Consider the following 19695-nt stretch of genomic DNA (forward strand, 5'->3'; position numbering starts at 1 on the left):
ATGGGTATTATCATTAAAAAATTAGTTAAAGAATTGAAAATAAAAATATAATAGGGAATGGTAGGTGGTGGTGGACATAAATGATTATAAAAATACACAAGACAGGAACTTGAAATGATAAATATATCATAAGAGGTTCCAAAGACTGGTGTATAGTTATGATATGCCCACCACAAGTTTGATTGCTCTTAGAGGGAATAAGAAGAATACCAATAGAGATGTATAGAAAAAGGGAATTGTAAGGGTATATTCTTTATAAGTTTATGTTGCTATGCAGAAATCACACAAAAATATTGTCTCTTTTTGTTATCTGTAACTATGACTACTGGCTGTGGAATGTCCCACCCCCCTCCCTGTGTTCATGAGAAATGAAACTATCTTTTCCTCATAAGCTACACCCATTATTAGCTTGTGACTGGGAATGCTGGTCTGAATAAACACTTCATCTTTCTTTGGTTATCTGTGTGTGTGTGTGTGTGTGTGTGTGTGTGTGTGTGTGTGTTTTCTGTCCCCGGATGCATCTGTAGTCAGGACAGCAGAATGAGGCTAATGCAAATTGGGACCGTTTCAGGAATGTTAGGAATTGATGACAACAGCTTATTTGTTATCAAATAATTAAAATTTGTTTAGAAATTCATTATCAAATTTTTTTTATTTTTACCATCTAGATATCCAATTTTTTTTGCTATAAATGATGTCAGTTGCCAGCAGCAGCAGCATGACAGGCAGCCTCCAGCCAGCCCCTGGGTCCTCCCTCCGCTGCATCCCATCCTCAGAAAATTATATCAGAAAAGGCATGATGCAGCAGAGAGAAGTCCCATAGGCTGGACAAAGGCAGCCTGTCATGATGATGCTGCCACTCGTGTTGGCTGACAAACGTTTGAGGACCATGGGTAAATGAGAAAGGTAAGGGAGTAATGCGAGACCTGTGGGGAGGGCAAAAGGAGAAGGAGAGAGACTAGACTATGGAACGGGAGGCAATACGAGGCATTACCTGTAGACCAGGTAAGATCAGAGGCTGGGTATTTTGGCATCCTTAATTGCCAGTGCCTTGAGTCAACGATTAAAGCCAGCCCTGACAGGAAGTTTCCTGCTTTGGTCACTTCATAAGTTTTGTGTTTGTTGTTTTTTTTTTTAATTAGTTTTTTGTATTTTAACCTGTATGAGGCATTCTTTCTGTCATATATATTTTTTATACTATTGGTCTCCCAGAACTAGTTTATTTAATGTAATTTGCATTCATGAATTTGCTGTTCATCATTAAAACTTGCTTGTAGACACACCTCTAAAGAAAACCATTTAGAACATGAATGCTCTCTGTCTTATAGGCCCTGCATTGCTGGTATGTTGTACAACACTTTTGAATAATTTTTAAAGCATTTCCATTACATTACATTGCGATGCGTCAAGTGCAAACCATATAATAAGCGGATCAGACAACAAAAGAAAATTGGCAATTTATTAAACAAATAGCACCTGACTTTGAAACATAGAAACATGACGGCAGATAAAGGCCAAATGGCCCATCTAGTCTGCCTATCCACAGTAACCACTATCTCTTTCTCTCTCTGAGAGATCCCACGTGCCTATCTCAGGCCCCCTTGAATTCAGACACAGTCTCTGTCTCTACCACTTCTTCCGGGAGACTGTCCCATGCATCTACCACTCTTTCTGTAAAAAAGTATTTCCTTAGATTACTCCTGAGCCTATCACCTCTTAACTTCATCCTATGCCCTCTCATTACAGAGTTTCCTATCAAATGAAAGAGATTTGACTCATGTGCATTTACATTACGTAGGTATTTAAACATCTCTATCTTATCTCCCTTCTTCCGCCTTTCCTCCAAAGTATGCAGATTGAGATCTTTAAGCCTGTCCCCATACCGCCTTATGATGAAGACCACACACCATTTTAGTAGCCTTCCTCTGGACCGACTCCATCTTTTTTATATCTTTTTGAAGGTGCGGCCTCCAGAATTGTACACAATATTGTAAATGAGGTCTCACCATCAATATCTCCTTTTTCCTACTGGCTATACGTCTCCCTCTGCAACCTAGCATCCTTCTAGCATTCGCCATCACCTTTTCAACCTTAAGATCATCACATACAATCACACCCATTGTGCACATACGTTCTTCATCCCCTAAACTCCCTCGGGTTTTTGCAGCCCAAATGCATGACCTTGCACTTCTTAGCATTAAATTTTAGCTGCCAAATTTCAGACAATTCTTCAAGCTTCGCCAGGTCTTTCTTCAAACTTGGCCACATTTCGCTCTTAAGGCTTTGTCAAGGCCAGAAAACTGTCAAACAAATATAATACAAAACAAATTAACCCCCCCTGTTTTTTTAAAAAAACTTAGTGCAGTTTTTAGGGCCGGCCATGGCAGTAACAGCTCTGATGCTCATATGAGTCTTGGAGCTGTTACCGCCGCGGCTGGCACTAAAACAAGTGCTATGGTTTTGTAAAAAAAGGGGGGGGGTAAGTATTCTCAAATTAACAATTAAAAAAACAATTAAACAGTTCACTTATAGAAAAATATAAGATAATAATAAAGGCCCTCTTTTATTAAGCCGCACTAAAGGTTTCTCCTGCGGCCTGGGGCACTAAATGCTCCGATGCTACTCTGGGCCACAACAGAAACCCCTACTGCAGCTTAGTAATAGGAGGAGGGGGGAAATCTTCATGCGTTAAACATAGGAGGGCAAATCAAAAATTAAAAGCAATTGTTAAATTAAGCGATTACCAGAACACGGTTAGTGAAATGCAACATATGTACTCGTACATTGCCTGTTGGATGCCCTGATTGGCTAAAAATAGCCATTTTGAGCCAATCAAAGCCTTCGGCCCCTCCCAGTGCATCCACATCACATCCACGCATGCTTAGAGACCCTCCAGACGCAGCCTGGACTTGCGGAAGGAGAAGGTATTTTGTGGGGGTGGAGCTGGAGCAGAATGGGACGGTCCTGGGACAGAACAGGGTGGGGCCACGTGTCGTCTTTTTTTTTCTTGAAGAAATCTGGTAATCCTAAATTTACCCTCATGTTTTATGAAATGTGCATGAAAGGATATGCAGAAGAGATATCCCAACCCACCTTAAGGAGTACAACACCCGTGGTCCACCTTAACAGAAAACTAACTAAGTAACTCAGAGTAGAGGGCAGCTCAGCAAAAGGGAGTTAAAATCTGAAGCCCAGAATGGTACACTAGATAGTCCACCAGGAGAGACAGAGAAAAATGCTTGAGTACCTGAATAAATTCATGTAAACCGTTCTGAGCTCCCCTGGGAGAACGGTATAGAAAATTGAATAAATAAATCAGGAGATGATAAACTGGGAGGAGGGAACCCAAGAGAATATGCTAGGACCATTTGCGATGTGTTATGTTGAGCCAGGCACTATTTATGTCTGCTTTTTTTAAATAAAGACTTGCATTTTTTTTCATGCCTCATTCTGGCCTAAAACCTAGTTCCACCTGTCCAACCTAACACAGCATCCTACAAAAATAAAAACAATGTGTTCTCTTTGTGAACTGCATTGTCCTTATAGGACAGATTTACATTTTCAACTGTGTCTGTCATCGAAACCTAGTCCCACAAATACAACAGGAGGCAAAAGGGGCTTCTTTACCTTCTGAAATGCAAGATTCCCCGTCGCTGTCTAGAAAGTATCCCTCCGCACATCTGCACCGCCGAATGGTAAATGGAGTGTCACTGCAGAACTGTTCACAGTTACCATTATCATAAAGGCATTTCAAAGTATTATTCAAAGCTGAGAACAAAAAAAGAACACTTACACATTACACATATCCACAGAACTGCTGTAGCTTAGATAAGCCAATATCACTAAAAGAGTTGTAAACAGCTTTGAAGTCTCTTAGAGTTGGAACCGCTCCAGGTGGTGATGGTTTCACAGTAGAGTTTTATAAATCATTTCAAGATACACTATTGCCTTATTTGCTAAATTTATATCAGGTCCAACTAACTAATGGTTGCATCATAGGTACTATGGCAGAATCAGTTACTATAGTTTTGCCGAAGCCAAATAAAGATCCCGCATTGGTATCAAATTACAGGCCTACTTCCTTAATCAATGTAGATGGCAAACTTCTAGCTAAAACATTGGCTTTACGCTTGGCCAAAGTTCTCCCTTTTATTATTGGTATGCACCAAACAGGATTTGTTGCTCAGAGACATTCCTCTAATAACACTAGATTGGCTTTTCATATGTTAAATTTAACAAAAGGCATGAATGATCCAGCCTTTCCTGTATCCTTGGACGCAGAGAAGGCCTTTGATCGGATAGAATGGGCCTTCATGTATCAAGCAATGGAATGGTTTGGTATAGGTTCAGGATTTATACAAATGATCCAAACATTGTATAGCTCCCCTGTTGCTAGATTATATATTAATTATAACTTCTCAGAGCGTTTTAATCTACAGAGGGGGGTTAGACAAGGCTGTCCTTTGTCTCCTTTGCTTTTTGATATTGTATTGGAATCCTTGTTATTAGCTATTCAGCAAGCAAAGGAGATACAGGGTATTCTTTATTCAGATCGGGAATATAAAGTTTCTGCTTATGCAGATGATATATTGCTTCATTTGAGAAATCCGGGAACAAACATTCCAAGCTTACTAGAATTGATAGAAAAATTTGGAAAATTCTCAGGGTACAAGATAAATTGGAGTAAGTCAGAAGTTCTTCCACTTAATGTCCATTGTACAAAAGGCTTATCTGATACATTCCCCTTTCTATGGAAAGAGGACGGAATAAAATATTTAGGCATTTGGATAAAAAACACGTTGGATGAAACAATGAAAGTGAATGAAAAATTTTTATTATAGAAGGTAACAGAAATGTGTGAGCAATGGAATCCTTTACATCTTTCTTGGTGGGGGAGAGTTCAAACTATTAAAATGATGGTATTGCCTGTGGTTTGTTATCAAATGGGTATGTTACCTGTTTTTTTCAGGGGTCTTTTTATAAAAAGTTAAATTGTATTCTTACAAAATTTATTTGGCTTGGCAAAAAGGCTAGAATTGCTTTAGTATCTCTACAAAAGCCAATTGCGGAGGGAGGAGTAAATTTTCAATACTTTTATAGGTATCATCAATCCTATATTATGCGCCAGGGTATGCATTGGATCCTCCCAGAGCCTGTTGATAATATCCCAGATTGGTTATGGCTGGAATGGCGCCACATGTTTCCTCTGCGATTATGCCATGTACTTAGTATCAATGCCTAGATTATATAAAGAAAATGGATTATTTGTAGACACATGGAAAACAATAAGATATGTGAGTAATTTGTCACCTATTCCAATTCACAAATCAACAAATCAAACTATATGGCTGTCATTATGCCATTGTACAGGGCCATGGTGAGACCTCATCTGGAATACTGCGTGCAATTCTGGAAGCCACACTACCGCAAAGACGTGCAGAGGGTCGAGTCGGTCCAAAGAATGGCCACCAGAATGGTCTCAGGGCTTAAAGGTCTCCCGTACGAAGCAAGACTAGACAATTTGCAGCTCTACACTCTAGAGGAGCGCAGGGAGAGGGGAGACATGATTGAGACGTTTAAATACGTCACCGGATGTATAGAAGTGGAAGATAACATCTTCCTTCTTAGAGGCCCCTCAACCACAAGAGGGCAACCGCTCAAACTCAGGGGCGGAAAATTTCACGGCGACACCAGGAAGTATTTCTTCACGGAGCGAGTGATTGATCGGTGGAACGGGCAGGTGATCGAGGCCAGCAGCGTGCCAGATTTTAAGAATAAATGGGACACCCATGTGGGATCCCTAAGAGGGTCAGGGCAAAACACTAGCTAATCTTAAGGGGAGGGTCTATAGTGGGCAGACTTGATGGGCCTTGGCCCTTTTCTGCCGTCATCTTTCTATGTTTCTATGTTTCTATGTTTCTAACTCCAAGATTCAAATTGGCGAATTTAAAGTCATCTGGAAGCATTGGATGATTGCAGGAATACGTGTATTAGAAGATGTTATTTCTAATGGTAAATTGCTTGAGTTTTCACAGTTGCAACATAAATCACAGGCCTTAATAAATCACAAAACTTTAGATGGTTGCAACTGAAGCAAGCCATTCAGGTGGGGTTCCCTTAATGGAAAAATCTTAATAATCAATATAGCTTAGAGTTTTTATGCTTTCAGGTGGATTTCTTGGGACACCAGGCCGCTCAGTAGTATAAATTAATATCTGGATTTCAAAATAAAAAACTAAAGACTGGTCTTTGGGACATTTGGAGCATTGAGATTAAGCATCAAATTACTGCGTCTCAATGGCCATAAATTTGGTCTTGGAGGATGAGATGTACGATGTCTGCATCTATGAGACAAACATGGTTTTTCCTGTTGCATAGAGCATTCTGGACTCCTGTTCGTTTACAAAAATTAGATTGTTCTAAGTCTGATAGATGTTGGCATTGTCATCTTGAAGTAGGGACTTTAGATCATCTATTGTTCTATTGTCCATTTATTATGGCTCTCTGGAAATCAATTTGGGGCCAAATTAATAGTTTGTTAGAAAATCATGTGGCATTATCGTATGATACAGTATTATTTGGCATGTCTATGAGGGCTAAGAGTCAAATATCTTCCAAAAATAATAAACTCTTACTTATTTTAACAGGGGTCACCATAAAACAAATAATATGCAATTGGAAAAACTGGAGTAGACTAAATTACAGTTTTTGGTGGAATTCAGTGCGTCATATTTATAAAATGGAAAGAACATAGCTATTCAAAAAGGGAATTTTAATAACTTTCAAGATGTGTGGGGGCCATTAACAAATTATTGCAATGAATAATTATCATTTCCCTGGTTTGTATAAATGAAGTAATGGGAGGGAAGGTAATTTTTTGAATTTTCATTGTTTGATATGAAAGGAAAGGATAATCTTTATTATATGATTTATGTATTATGATATTTTGAAGAGTTGAGAGGGAATGGGATAAATTATATTGAATATGAATAATTCTAGAATTTCAAGTGATGTTTTTAAGTTAAAATGATGTTACTTTTTATTCCACTTGATATAAGTTATAAAAATGAATAAAGAATTAAAAAAAAAAAAAAAAGAGCTGCTGTAACTCAAAACATCTGTGCGTCAAAGCAATGACAAGTAAGTTCCTAAGGCCAGTTATTTGAAATAGAGAATGACACGGTGACAAAATTCATCACCGTTCCCGTCCCCGCGGATAACCGCGGGAAATAAACCCATGTCATTTTCTAGTGTCTATTTCATCCTCTGTCCTTCTACACCAGCATTCTTCAAAGCAAAGCTTGTGGGTCAGTGGTTGTGACCATTCATACTCTGATTCTTCCCTCTTTCCTTAAAGAATGACATGAAGATGGTTTCCCGCGGTTATCCTCGGGGATGGGAACGGTGATGAATTTTGTCACCGTGTCATTCTCTAATTTGAATCAGTTTTATGGTGGTAGGTTCAGACGTGACACAGGTCAGTTTTTTACACACCAGAGCAAGATACAATGGAAACAAGCACAGGCTGCTGTGGGACCCGGTTTCTGCCATTACTAAGCACCTGTTTTACAGCATTTTCTATTTGACAGTAATACCATGTTTCCCTGAAAATAAGACACTGTCTAATATTAATGTTTGGCCCCAAAAAGGCACTAGGTCTTATTTTCGGGGTAGGTCTTCTTTTTTTCATATACTGTACAGTGGTGCCTCACACAACGAACTTAATTGGTTCCAGGAGCAAGTTTGTTATGTGAAACGTTCGTTATGTGAAACGCGTTTTCCCATAGGAATACATGTAAAAAAAAATAATTCGTTCTGCAGCATAAAATATGCTAAGATGACATAAAAAAGATAAATTTTTTGTTATTATTTTTATTTAGATACATCTAAAAACATACATCTCCCTGTCCTTTTACTTCCACTATCTTCCTATCCCATCTCTATTCCCTTTTGTCCCTCTCCCCATGATCAATCATCTCACCACCTCTCTCTGCCCTCACCCTCAGGGTTCAAGATTGCTTCCACTCTTTTTCCTGTTGTTCTCTCTGCCTGTCACCCTATGATTTAGCATCCCTTCTGCCCTTGTCCAATATTTCCCCTTCTCTCCCTCCCTCTCATCCCCTGCTCCAACATGTGCTTTCAGCGGCCTTCTCCCCCCTTAAGCGTCTTTTCTTCTCCACTCCACCTTTCCTCCCTCCCTGCCTCCACCTTTGTGGCGCTTTTGCACCCGACCGACAACAGAACAGGCCCGGTCGGACAAATCTCCCTGTCCTGTAGCCGCGAATCTAAATTACCTTCTTACAGCAGCTGGATTATTGAAGCTGCTGTAAGAGGTAATTTAGATTCGCGGCTACAGGGCAGGGAGGTTTGTCGGCCGGGCCTGTTGTCGGTCGATCGGGGGACCTGACCAGCTGTGCACATTCTTCGGGGCGGACCGCCCCCTCCCCCCTCTTTCGTTCGCCATTGCCTTCTTCCTACCTGCCCTGCCGCAGCCGCACACAGCCGACCGGAAGTCTTCCTGATGTCAGCGCTGACGTCGGAGGAAGGGAGAGCTTTGCTTAAGCCCTCCCTCCGACGTCAGCGCTGACATCGGGAAGATTTCCGTTCGGCTGTGTGCTGCGACAGGGCAGGTAAGGAGAAGGAGACTACCCTCAACCAACCCCGCTGCGATCCAACCCCGCAGGAACCCCGGAAGGATGCAGCTCGGGCGACTTCGTTGTGTGAAACGAAGTACGTTATACGGATCACGACATAAAGTTCGTTGTGCGCAGCGTCCGCTGTGCGAGGCGACCGTTATGCGAGGCACCACTGTACAATAATCATCTCTCCCATCCTCTCCTCCACCCCAATTCTTCCCATTTTTTTTTTATTAATGAATTTAAAAATTTACAATATCAAAGATACCGAGGATAAAGGTAACTTACATCAAATTTTTACAATCATGTACAAACACAAACATTCCTTTTCAAGCCCACAATAAATGGAGAGGCATACCACTATCTAACCAACAAAAAATAAAGAATGCTAAGAAATGGTTCTGATTCCAAAAGAATCTTAACTATTCCATTATTTGGGAATCTGAAATCCACCTATATTCTCAGTGTTGAGTCATTTGTAAACATTAAGAAAGAAAATCATTTCTGTTCTCAAGATATTAAAAATTGTTGCAGTTGAATTGGATCCCAAAAAACATATTCAATGTCTTGTAATTGAACAAGACATTTACATGGGAATTTCAAGTAAAAAGATGCCTCAAGAGCTAAGACTCTTACTCTTAGTTTCAAAAATTCTTTCCTTCTTAATTGCGTAGCTCTTGAAACATCAGGAAAAATTCTAACGTCTTCACAAAATTTTGTCAACCTGTTTTTAAAATAAAGTTTCATAATTAACATTTTATCTATCTCACTCATGCATGTTAATACCATAGTGGACCTACTCTGGATAACATCTTGAGTATCTTCCAAAAACTCTGTCAGGTTTATTTCACTTGCTACCAGGTGATCCACTTCCTGGTCGGATTGTATTTTCTTTTGCCAAATATAATTGGGAAATTCTCCGGATTGGGTAATCCCAGTATTTCTTTGAAATATTTCCTTAACAAGATTTCAGAAGATAGTAAATGGGTCACTGGGAAATTAACCAAGCAAAGATTCCTCGCTCTATGCATATTTTCCAACATTTCTATTTTAGAATGTAACACCGTAGAATCCTTAACCGCAGATACTGAGACAGCTTGCAATGTATTACTTTGAGATTCAACCACAGTTAGTCTTTTATCCAAAATACTTAAGTTGGAATCCACATTCTCAAACTTTTGAGATACAGAATGTGAATAACCCACAGATTGTTTCACTGACTCTTTGAGAAACCCTTCAACTCTAGAGATACCTAGCCATAAATCCTTAAGGGTAATATCTTGTTTTTCCACTGCTAGTGGTTGATCTTCTACTACACCTGAAAATTCAAGTGGTTTAGGTATTTCAGAAAAATCTAGTTTATTTATCTGAGTAGAAGGTACCACTAATTCAGTGGATGTAGCGGGTATAATATTCCCGCTAACACAGGATATTGGATGAAGAGGGGGGGGTCCTATCGAGGGGGCTCATCGATGCTCCTGAAATGGGAGAGTTCATATCCAGTAGTGGTTGTGAGGTAATTTCTGTAAAAGTTGTCAAATGTCTGTCCATAGGTCCCAAAACAGCAGGTGTTGAACTTTTAGGCTTAATTTTCCTTTTGCCCATGATAACAGAATAATGTTAAGAACCAATACTCCGTCTCCCGGCTCCTCGTTGCTCCAAGAGGCTCCCAGGGGAGCCCCTTCAGCCACACCCTGTGGCCGCACAGCTGCAGCCGCAACCGCGGCAGCGTTTCAGATTTAAAGGCAAATCCGCAAGCAGGGAGACGGACCCGATGATGTCCGGGGTCTGTCTACCTCGATGCCTGCCCGATTTTCCTCCGAAGCCAAGCACTGCTGCAAGAGCACAGGGCAGCGTTCTAAGTCTCCTCTGAGTGTCCCAACAGGTATATGAATGCACTCCCCCTTCCCATTTCCTTTCTCTCCCCCACATGTGCAGCATCTTTCCTCTCCTCTCACCCATCCCCTTGTGCAGTGTCTTTCTATCCCTCCCTCCCATTCTCCTGTGCAGCAGAACCCTTGCATCTTGTATCTCTCCCTCCCCGCCGCGCACCCATCTCTCTCACCGATCGCGAGACCAAAATACTGTACCTTATAACAAATGGCAGCGTCACAGCAATGTAAACAGGTTGCTTCTTGGGGGGGCCAGGGAGTTGGCGGGAGGAGGTTACAAGGGGAAGCGCTGCTGCTGGTGACTAGGGCTTATTTTCGGGGGTAGGGCTTATATTTAGACCTACCCCGAAAATCATGCTAGGGCTTATTTTCAGGGGAAACACAGTAAAAATGGCCTTTTTGCATATGTGATTCTCAGTGATTCCCAGAATCCATTTCAAATGCTCCTGCCTGGCATTTAAGATCATTCACGGCATCCTTCCTCCCTTAATCCCACTATCTTATAACTTCCCGAGTCCTGACTCTACCAGACCCGCCCAAAGGTATAAACTATCCTTCCCCTCTCTACACGGTATTCGCTATGCAGGCAAACTGGGAAAATCCCTTCTCTTCAGAATCACAGGTCTTTGGAATGACCTTACTACCCCGCTGCGGAACCTGGACTCCCTCCAATTATTCCGCAAGCAACTGAAAACCTGGCTTTTCACTAAAATGTAATTCTATCCCCCCTTATTCTTCTCTTCTATATATAAGTTCATGTAAACCTTTTTTTCTTTCTCTTCCTATATTTTAAGTTCTTGTAAACCGTGCCGAGCTCCACATCCGTGGAGATGATGCGGTATATAAACGTGGAGGGGCATAATCAAAAAAAGCGTCTAAGTCCCCTTTTGACCTAAGTCCCTAAACGTTCAACCCAGAAGCAGGGAAAGTGTCCATAACCAAAACAAACATCCATGTTTTGATTATGGCCTTCCTCTGCCTAAATGCCCAATCTCCACTAAGTCTAAATGTACACCCACACCACATCTACACTTTTTAGCCATAATGAAACAAAAAAATGCCTAAGCCCCAAACGTCCAACAGAAGGGCTTTTAGGCGAAGGAGGAGCCAGTCTCTCGCCTAAAAGCTGGATTCTGTAACTTGTGTCTGTCAAAAACAACACCGGTTACAGAATCTCCCCCCCCCCCCCACAACGATCCAGGCAGGAGGGTGCCCAAGCCCTCCTGCCATGTCAAACCACCAACCCCCCCTTCCGACAACATCGGGGCAAGAGGGAGCCCTAGCCCTCTTGCCCTGCGGCAGCTGCGACCCCCCTGACTCGATCGGGGCAAGAGGAAGCCCAAGCCCTCTTGCCCTGCGGCAGCCGCGACCCCCCCCCCCCAATTCGATCAGGGCAAGAGGGAGCCCAAGCCCTCTTGCCCCACGGCAGCCACGACCCCCCCAACTCGATCGGGGCAAGAGGGAGCCCAAGTCCTCTTGCCCTGCAGCAGCTGCAGCCACCCCGACTCAATCGGGGCAAGAGGGAGCCCAAGCCCTCCTGGCCCAGGTGACCCCCCACCCCCACTACATTTTGGGCAGGAGGGATCCCAGGCCCTCCTGCCCTCGATGAACCCCCCTCCCCCCAATATCCGCCCCCCCCAGAACCCCCAATTGGCCCCCCCAGCCGACCCGTGATCCCCCCGGCCGACCCCATGACCCCCCACCCCCACCCCCTTCCCCGTACATTTTTTACGTTGGCCGGACAGACGGGTGCCAAACCCGTCCGTCCGGCAGGTAGCCCACAGAAGAATGGGGTTGGATTGGCCCAGCCGTACCAAAGCCCCGCCTACTGGTGGGGCCTAAAGCGCCTGGGCCAATCAGAATAGGCCCGGGAGCCTTAGGCCCCTCCTGTGAGTGGGGCCTTAGGCACATAGGCCCAACCCCGGGGGGGGGGTCGCGGCTGCCATGGGGCAAGAGGGCTTGGGCTCCCTCTTGCCCCGATTGAGTCGGGGGGGGGTTGCGGCTGCCACAGGGCAAGAGGGCAGTTCAGGTAGAGGAGTGATGGCATCGCGGTAGAGGAGATGAGGCATCTCTCCTGCCGCGATGGTTAGGTTGCCGGGCCGCTGAACTGGTGCCAGCGGCCATCAGCTCAGCAGCCCCTTTTTTGGCACTTAGACCTGGTTTTATTTCGTCTAAGTCAGGGGTGTCCAATGTCGGTCCTCGAGGGCCGCAGTCCAGTCGGATTTTCAGGATTTCACCAATGAATATACATGAGGTCTATTTGCATGCACTGCTTTCATTGTATGCTAATAGATCTCATGCATATTCATTGGGGAAATCCTGAAAACCCGACTGGATTGCGGCCCTCGAGGACCGACATTGGACACCCCTGGTCTAAGTCAAAAAGGTCTAAGTGCCGACTAAACTGTTTTGGTTATACCTGTTGTACACCTAGGTGTAGGTCGGCCCACCTCCCGCCCACCGCCCGCCCTTTCCCCTCCTCTAAACACGCCTCTTTTCTCTCTGTACGTTTAGAGGCAGGGGAAAGGCCTAAGCTGTTTTTAGATACGTCTAAAAACCAGCTTTGGTTATGGGTACTTGGACGATCAGGCTTTTTGATCGTCCAAGTAGCCATTTAGGACACTTTTTAGACTTTTTTTTTTTTTGATTATTACCCCCTTAAGGTTTAGTTTAGTTTAGTTTAGCATATTTGATATATAGTTCCTGGGGTAACATCTGCAGGAAGGTATTACCCATAGATTTTACACCAGTTTTCAAGGGAAAGCTTTCTCTTTGAAATTTATGTAGGTGTATGTGCACAATTCTACACCTGCTATTCATCTGAGTGACTTTCTAGGTAAAATTATGCATGTACCTTGACTACTGTAACGCTCTTTATCAGGGCATTACTCAAAAAGAGATTAGGAGACTGCAAGTTACTCAAAATACCGCCATAAAAAGCATCTTTAACGCTACGAAATTTGATCATGTCACCCCTTTCCTTAAAAAAGCTCACTGGTTTTCCCACAGGGTTACTGTCAAAACTCTTCTTGCTTTCAAAGTTCAATCTAGTCATATTCCCTCATTCATAGACAGATTGCTGATCCCCTACGAATCTCAGCGATCACCATGCTCTTCTCAACAATATCTTCTTGCAGTTCCTTCTGTCCGTCTATCCGTTGTTTTACGATACAACACGCAAAACAATCTTTTCAGTAACCACCCCCACATTGTGGAACACCTTATCTCTGTCCCTGAGACAAGAAACTAACCTCAACAACTTTAAATCTAGTCTTAAAACATTTCTTTTCAATGATGCCTATGAGATCTATTCCTAGGACGTATTACCACTTATGAGACTCAGGCCTAGCATTATAGACTCCCTTCACCCCTTTTCGTTCTTCCCTTTCCCCTTTCTTTTAGTTTCATGCAATGTAGCCTTCCTACTTACCCTGGGAAGCAAACTATGTTCACAAATAAAGTATTTATTTATTTAGTACATTTGTTATGCAATACTTCAACAGATATCAGAGCAATGCACAAAATAATCAGTTACACTTAAAAGACAAATATAAATACCCAGAACAACATCAGGAAGGGGATGGTAGGGTTACCAGACGTCTGGATTTACCTGAATATTTCCCTCTTGTTAGAGGACATGTCTGGGCGGCTTTTCAAAGCCCAGCACTTTGTCCAGGTTTTGAAAAGCTGGTGAGATCGGGGCCGGGTCTGGAGTGCATCTGCGTACTCCAGCCCTGGCAGGAAGAGACGAGGTTTGTGTGGGGCTGCGTTTGGGGGGGTGGAATGGGGCAATCCTGGGGGCGGTCTGAGGGGGAAAAATGGGGCGGAACATGGGCGGGGTCATGTGTCTTCTTTTACCAGATGGAAAATCTGGTAACCCTAGCTGAGGGAGCAAGTGGAAAAGGAACGAGTAAGAAAAGAGTAGACACAGGCATTGAGAGTTGAAAAACATGAATTGTGAGGAGCTGAGGGAAGAGATATGGAATGCAAAAGGCAGAACAGAACTGAAGTGAATGCAAGTTGTGGGAGGGCATGGGCTGTGATACAAAGATAAGTAGGTGAAGAAAGTGCTGAAGAAACAGAAACAGGAATGAGGCTAAGGAGAGGAAATGTGGGGTTCAAACTTACTGTCCGCATCGGTGTCGGCTCTCTCTGATGTCACTCCCAAGTCCTTCGCTTCGGAATTGACGTCAGGGGGAGAGCAAACATGCCACGGGCAGCAAGTTCGCGATGCTACTCGTGCCAGGAAAATTAAAGAGGTACGGGGGAAGGGAAGGGACACACGCATGGAGGGGAAGGAACGGGGGATGGAGAAGAGGGTGAGAAAGGGGCACCACTCTCCCTCGTTACATAACTGAGCCCAAGAATCACTGGGTTGGAGTGTATTATGTTGCTAATTGAGTCCGTTTGGGGGATCTTCTCTTCCAACCTTGCTGTCATAGGGCTAAATAAAGTATTTCATTAGAAGGAAGGGAAAAGGAAACAAGCAGCAAGGAATTCTATGAACTGGAAATCTCCCTTTTAAAACATACTTTCTCATGACAGTGCTTGGATTAAGAGGGGCTATGGTGAGGGATTGAACTGAAGGGAAGTGGAGAGTAGCACTGTTCCAATTTCTGAGAAAAATTTAAAATATTATTCCTCCGCTATATGGGACCTGGGCTCTATGGGCTATGTGAGCCTAAAAAAGTAGCACAGCAGAGGTAGCAGGAGATCATTGACAAAGTTGGAGGGAGGGGTAGAAGGGACAGACTGTCTCAAAAACTCTGTTTATTGGTTTGGCTCTCCACATTTCTCATGTTTAATTGCTAAATCATTGCTCCCCTCTTGGATCTTGGTAAAACACTGCAGCCATCTCTCAGATCTCAACTTGGCTCCCAGATGAATGCTTGTTCCTTGGCTACTGGAGCAATTTATTTAGGTATTTATATGCCACCTATCAAGGTTATCTAAGTAGTTTACAATCAGGTATTCAAGTATTTTTCCCTGTCCCTGTCCTGGTGGACTCAAAATCTATCTAATGTACTTGGAGCAATGGAGGATTGAGTGACTTGCCCAGGGTCTCAAGGAGCAGCATGAGATTTGAACCCATAAGCTCAGGGTGCTGGGGCTGTAGCTCTAACCACTAGGCCACTCCTTCCTATCATGCTGGCAGCCCAAACATAGTGGCGGTCTGCCCCCAATGATGCAACTTTCTATTTCTTCTTGGGCGGACTGCGGCAGAAGAAAAGCATGAATGGGGCCCCACAGGCAGTGCTTCAGAATTGTTGCCGCGACTAGTTTGTCTGCAAGGCGGGGAAGGTGAGGGCAACATCGGACTGGCACCAAAAGAAGGGTGAAGGTATGTCAGTTTGAGGAAACCTTCTGGACTAGCTGGCTTAAAAAAAAAGTAGAACAGAGGAGAGTGGTTCTGCTAGATCGAGCAGGGTTCAAGATGGTGGCGGCAAGGTGATCGTGTCTCCAATTTAGCCCCGCAGAAGATTCCTAAAAAGATTACCTTTTTGACATGCTTCATTCTAAATGAAAGGGGAATATCCGGGCCGATCCCTTGGTGGCAAAGGCTTTCTTCCCTGCTCAGAGGTCTATCCGTGAGTTCGCAGCTGCCTCTCTCCCACATGGGGTGTCGAGAGAATTGTCCGCTGTTTCTTTGGCAAGAAGAGATGCCTAAGAACTGGACTATGAGATCTCTCTGCCCCTTCCGAATGCTGTTCCACTGCCGTGTTCTGCTCCATCTGTGGCCTGGCTGGAGGAACTCTGCAAAATTGATCTCATGGGGGAAACGAGTAGCATCTCGATGGGCTATTGCCGCGAGAAGTTCAAGAAAGCATGGAGAGCTGAAAGCTGGAGTGGAAGTTTGCTCCCAATTGGTAAGACCTGTGGTGGTGATGCTGGAGAGCATTTGGGAAGCTCTCCTGAAGCTGAACACGACAGTCACCAAGTCTTCTCAAGATGTTGCTGCACTTATGAGCACTGTGGATGCTTTGGGTAAAAAACTGGAAGGCACAAAAGAAGAGTTCTCCTCTGAATTGAAGCGAGTTAAAGAGAGAGTGGAATGCCTTCAAGATTTAACATCTGGGATTGTAAAAGATAAAAATTTACTTAATAGAAAGATTGAGCAGCTAGAAAATTATAATCGCAGATTAAATTTGCGATTTTTGAACTTTCCAAAATCTTTGGGAATAATTCCTATAGAATTATTTAAAAAGTACTTAATTGAGGTTCTGAGATTTTCCCCTGAAAATATTCCACCAGGGAATTGAATGTATTATATACCAGCATATAAAGAAGTAGGAGCTAACCCAGAGGTTGAACAAATTAATATAAGCGGAAAAGAAGCTCTCAATGTTATGGATTTGCTTGAAACAATCTGAAAATTCAGAAAGAGCCACTTTACTAGTATCATTTGTCTTAGAGCAAAATGTTAACGCTATATTTAGATTATACTTTTGCAATTCTCAAGTACTATTCTACGGGAAAAGGGTTTGGATGTTCCCGGATGTGACTAGACAAACAGGAACGAAGGAAATTGTTTCTGGCAATGAGAGCTGAAACAATGACTTTAGGGGCTTCATTTCTTTTGGCTTATCCATGCAAGTGTATGGTTAAATATTTGGGAGTAAAATATGTATTTTATACACTGGAGCAATTGAGAGCATTTATAGATTTGAAGAAGTTGGTAACTGGTACTGTCTAGCTATTATGAACAGTTGTTAGGATAGTGGGATTAGCTGTTAGGCCAATTCTTGTATTATTTCATGTAAAAAGTGTCTCTTCCTTTTACCTGGGCCTTCCTCCTATTATTGTGGTATAAGGAAGATTATGCATTTTTCCCCCTCTGTATTCTCTTTTTTAGAAGTTGCTTTCTGTATTTTCTGAAGCGAGATATTTAAAAAGTAGAATGGAGGAGGGGTTTAAAGAAGTGCTAGACTGGGGCAGGGGGAGGTGAAGTGAAGGGGAATAATTTTTGTGACCCATAAACAGAGGAGATTTAGAGAGATGGTGGGCAATGGTCTGGAGAGAGAGAGAAAAGGAGAGAAGTTGGACATTGGGTGGTGTGGAAGGACAGAGAAAGACACATTTGAAGGGAGGATATTTGGGAAGAAAAAGAGAGAGATGGTGGACCTAGGGAAGGGAGGGAAAGATATAAAGGGTAGAGCAGTTGGGAAGAGAAAGGGAGAGAAGTTGGGCCTGGGGATGGAAGGGAAGGAGGGAGAAATGTTAGGTCTGGGGGTGGAAGGGAGAAAGAGATGCAGCATCACTTTTTCCCCCTCAGTCCTATTGTTTAGCATCAATGGGGGTGGAAAGAAGAACAACAACAAAAGAGAGGGAGAAATGTTGGACCATGGATGCATAGAGAAAGAGAGATGGACTCATGAGATGGAAGGAGGGAAGAGGTGTGATAAGAAGATGCTAAGGAATAGGGAGAAAGGGACAGGGAGCTATTGTCTGACAAGAGTAGAGAGAGGAATAGGGATTCTAAAAATGGTGGATTCATGTGGAAGAGGTCAAAAGGGAGATGACAAGAAGATGCATGAGACAAGAGAGAGAAGTGAGTACAGAGGTAAAAATGTGGTAATGGAGTAGATAGAAGGAGACAGGAGGCTGGAAAAGGAGTTAGATGGGAAATGGGAGAGCTAGAGCAGTGTTTCTGAACATGTGGTACATGTATCCCTAGGGGTATGCAAGCCGCTTGGGGAGGGGGGGGGGTACGTGGCACAAGTCTCCCGCACTCCTTCCTCTAGGGCAGGGGTAGGGAACTCTTGTCCTCGAGAGCCGTATTCCAGTCGGGTTTTCAGGATTTCCCCAATGAATATGCATTGAAAGCAGTGCATGCAAATAGATCTCATGCATATTCATTGGGGAAATCCTGAAAACCTGACTGGAATACGGCTCTCGAGGATCGGAGTTCCCTACCCCTACTCTAGGGCATGCCCCCCTGCAATGAAGAGCCTTTACATCAGGGGTGCTCACACTTTTTGGGCTTGCGAGCTACTTTTTAAATGACCAAGTCAAAATGATCTACCAACAATAAAATTAAAAAAAACACAAAGCACACTGTATGCATAGAAAATGTTAATCATCATTCCTATTCCAGGGTTTTTCAAAGAGGTCAAAGCAGATGACTCTAAGCACTATCACCTCAGTAACAACCATACAAAAATAGACAAATATACCCCCTCCCTTTTTACTAAACCACGATAGCAGTTTTTAGCACAGGGAGCTGCGCTGAATGCCCAGCGCTGCTCTCGACACTCATAGGCTCCCTGCGCTAAAAACCTCTACTGCGGTTTAGTAAAAGGGGACCTTAGTGTAAAATATAGACAGCAGATATAAATTCAGACACATTTTGATCACTAAATTTAAAATAAAACCATTTTCCCTACCTTGTCTGGTGATTTCATGAGTCTCTGGTTGCACTTTCTTCTTCTGACTGTGCATACAATCTTTTTTCCCTTCTTTTAGCCTGTATGCTTCCTCTCCTCCAGACCTCATTCCTTCCCCCAACTTTTCCTTCCTATTCCCTGCCCTTTCTTTCTCTCTGCCTCCCTTTCATTTTTTTCTGTTTCTCTTCTTTCCTTCTGTATCCCTGCCTGCCCTTTTTCTTTCTTTCTCCCTGCCCTCCCCCAAGCCACTGCCACTGCCATTACCATCGGGGACCAGGACCCAAACACCACCAATAACAGGCCCCAAGCTCTCCCTGCTTCGGCCAACCAGCATTCCTCTCCCCGACGTCAATTCTGCCGTCGGGAAGAGGAAGGCTGATCAGCTCAAGATCGTGATCAACCTATTGGGGGAAATGCTGCCGGGTCCTGCCTTCGCGGAAACAGAAAGTAGGCAGGACCCGGCAGGAAGAAGAACAAATGCTTCACTAACCTGTCTCCCGCATTAGCCCGTAGCGAACGCTTGCTTCAGGGCTCTCAACATGTGCGTGCCGGCTTCCCTTCTCCCCCCCCCCCCCCGGACATAACTTCCGGTTTCGGAGGGAAGAGAAGAGAAGCCGGCACGCACACGTTAGAGCCCGGAGCATAAGTTCGCTACAGGCTGAAATCTCCAAGCCGGTTTTTGGGGGGGTTTTTTAATGTTCAGCAGCGTCAGATGACAGCTGGACGGACCGCCCAGATAAAAGGCCCTAGGGAGAACACTGGAGAGGAAGGCTGATCGGCCCG

General features: G+C 43.7%; 1 protein-coding gene across 1 annotated transcript in view; it reads right to left on the reverse strand.

The window, feature by feature from the left end:
• The window catches only part of F7 (coagulation factor VII), a 53336-nt gene that overhangs the window by 15818 nt on the left and 17823 nt on the right, over window positions 1–19695 (reverse strand). The window contains exon 5 of the mRNA XM_033949465.1: window positions 3628–3768. Within this exon, the coding sequence (XP_033805356.1) occupies window positions 3628–3768 (141 nt within the window). The remainder of the gene's footprint in view (window positions 1–3627; window positions 3769–19695) is intronic.

The sequence above is a fragment of the Geotrypetes seraphini genome, chromosome 6 (genome assembly GCF_902459505.1).
Source record: "Geotrypetes seraphini chromosome 6, aGeoSer1.1, whole genome shotgun sequence".
Taxonomy (NCBI): Eukaryota; Metazoa; Chordata; class Amphibia; order Gymnophiona; family Dermophiidae; genus Geotrypetes; species Geotrypetes seraphini.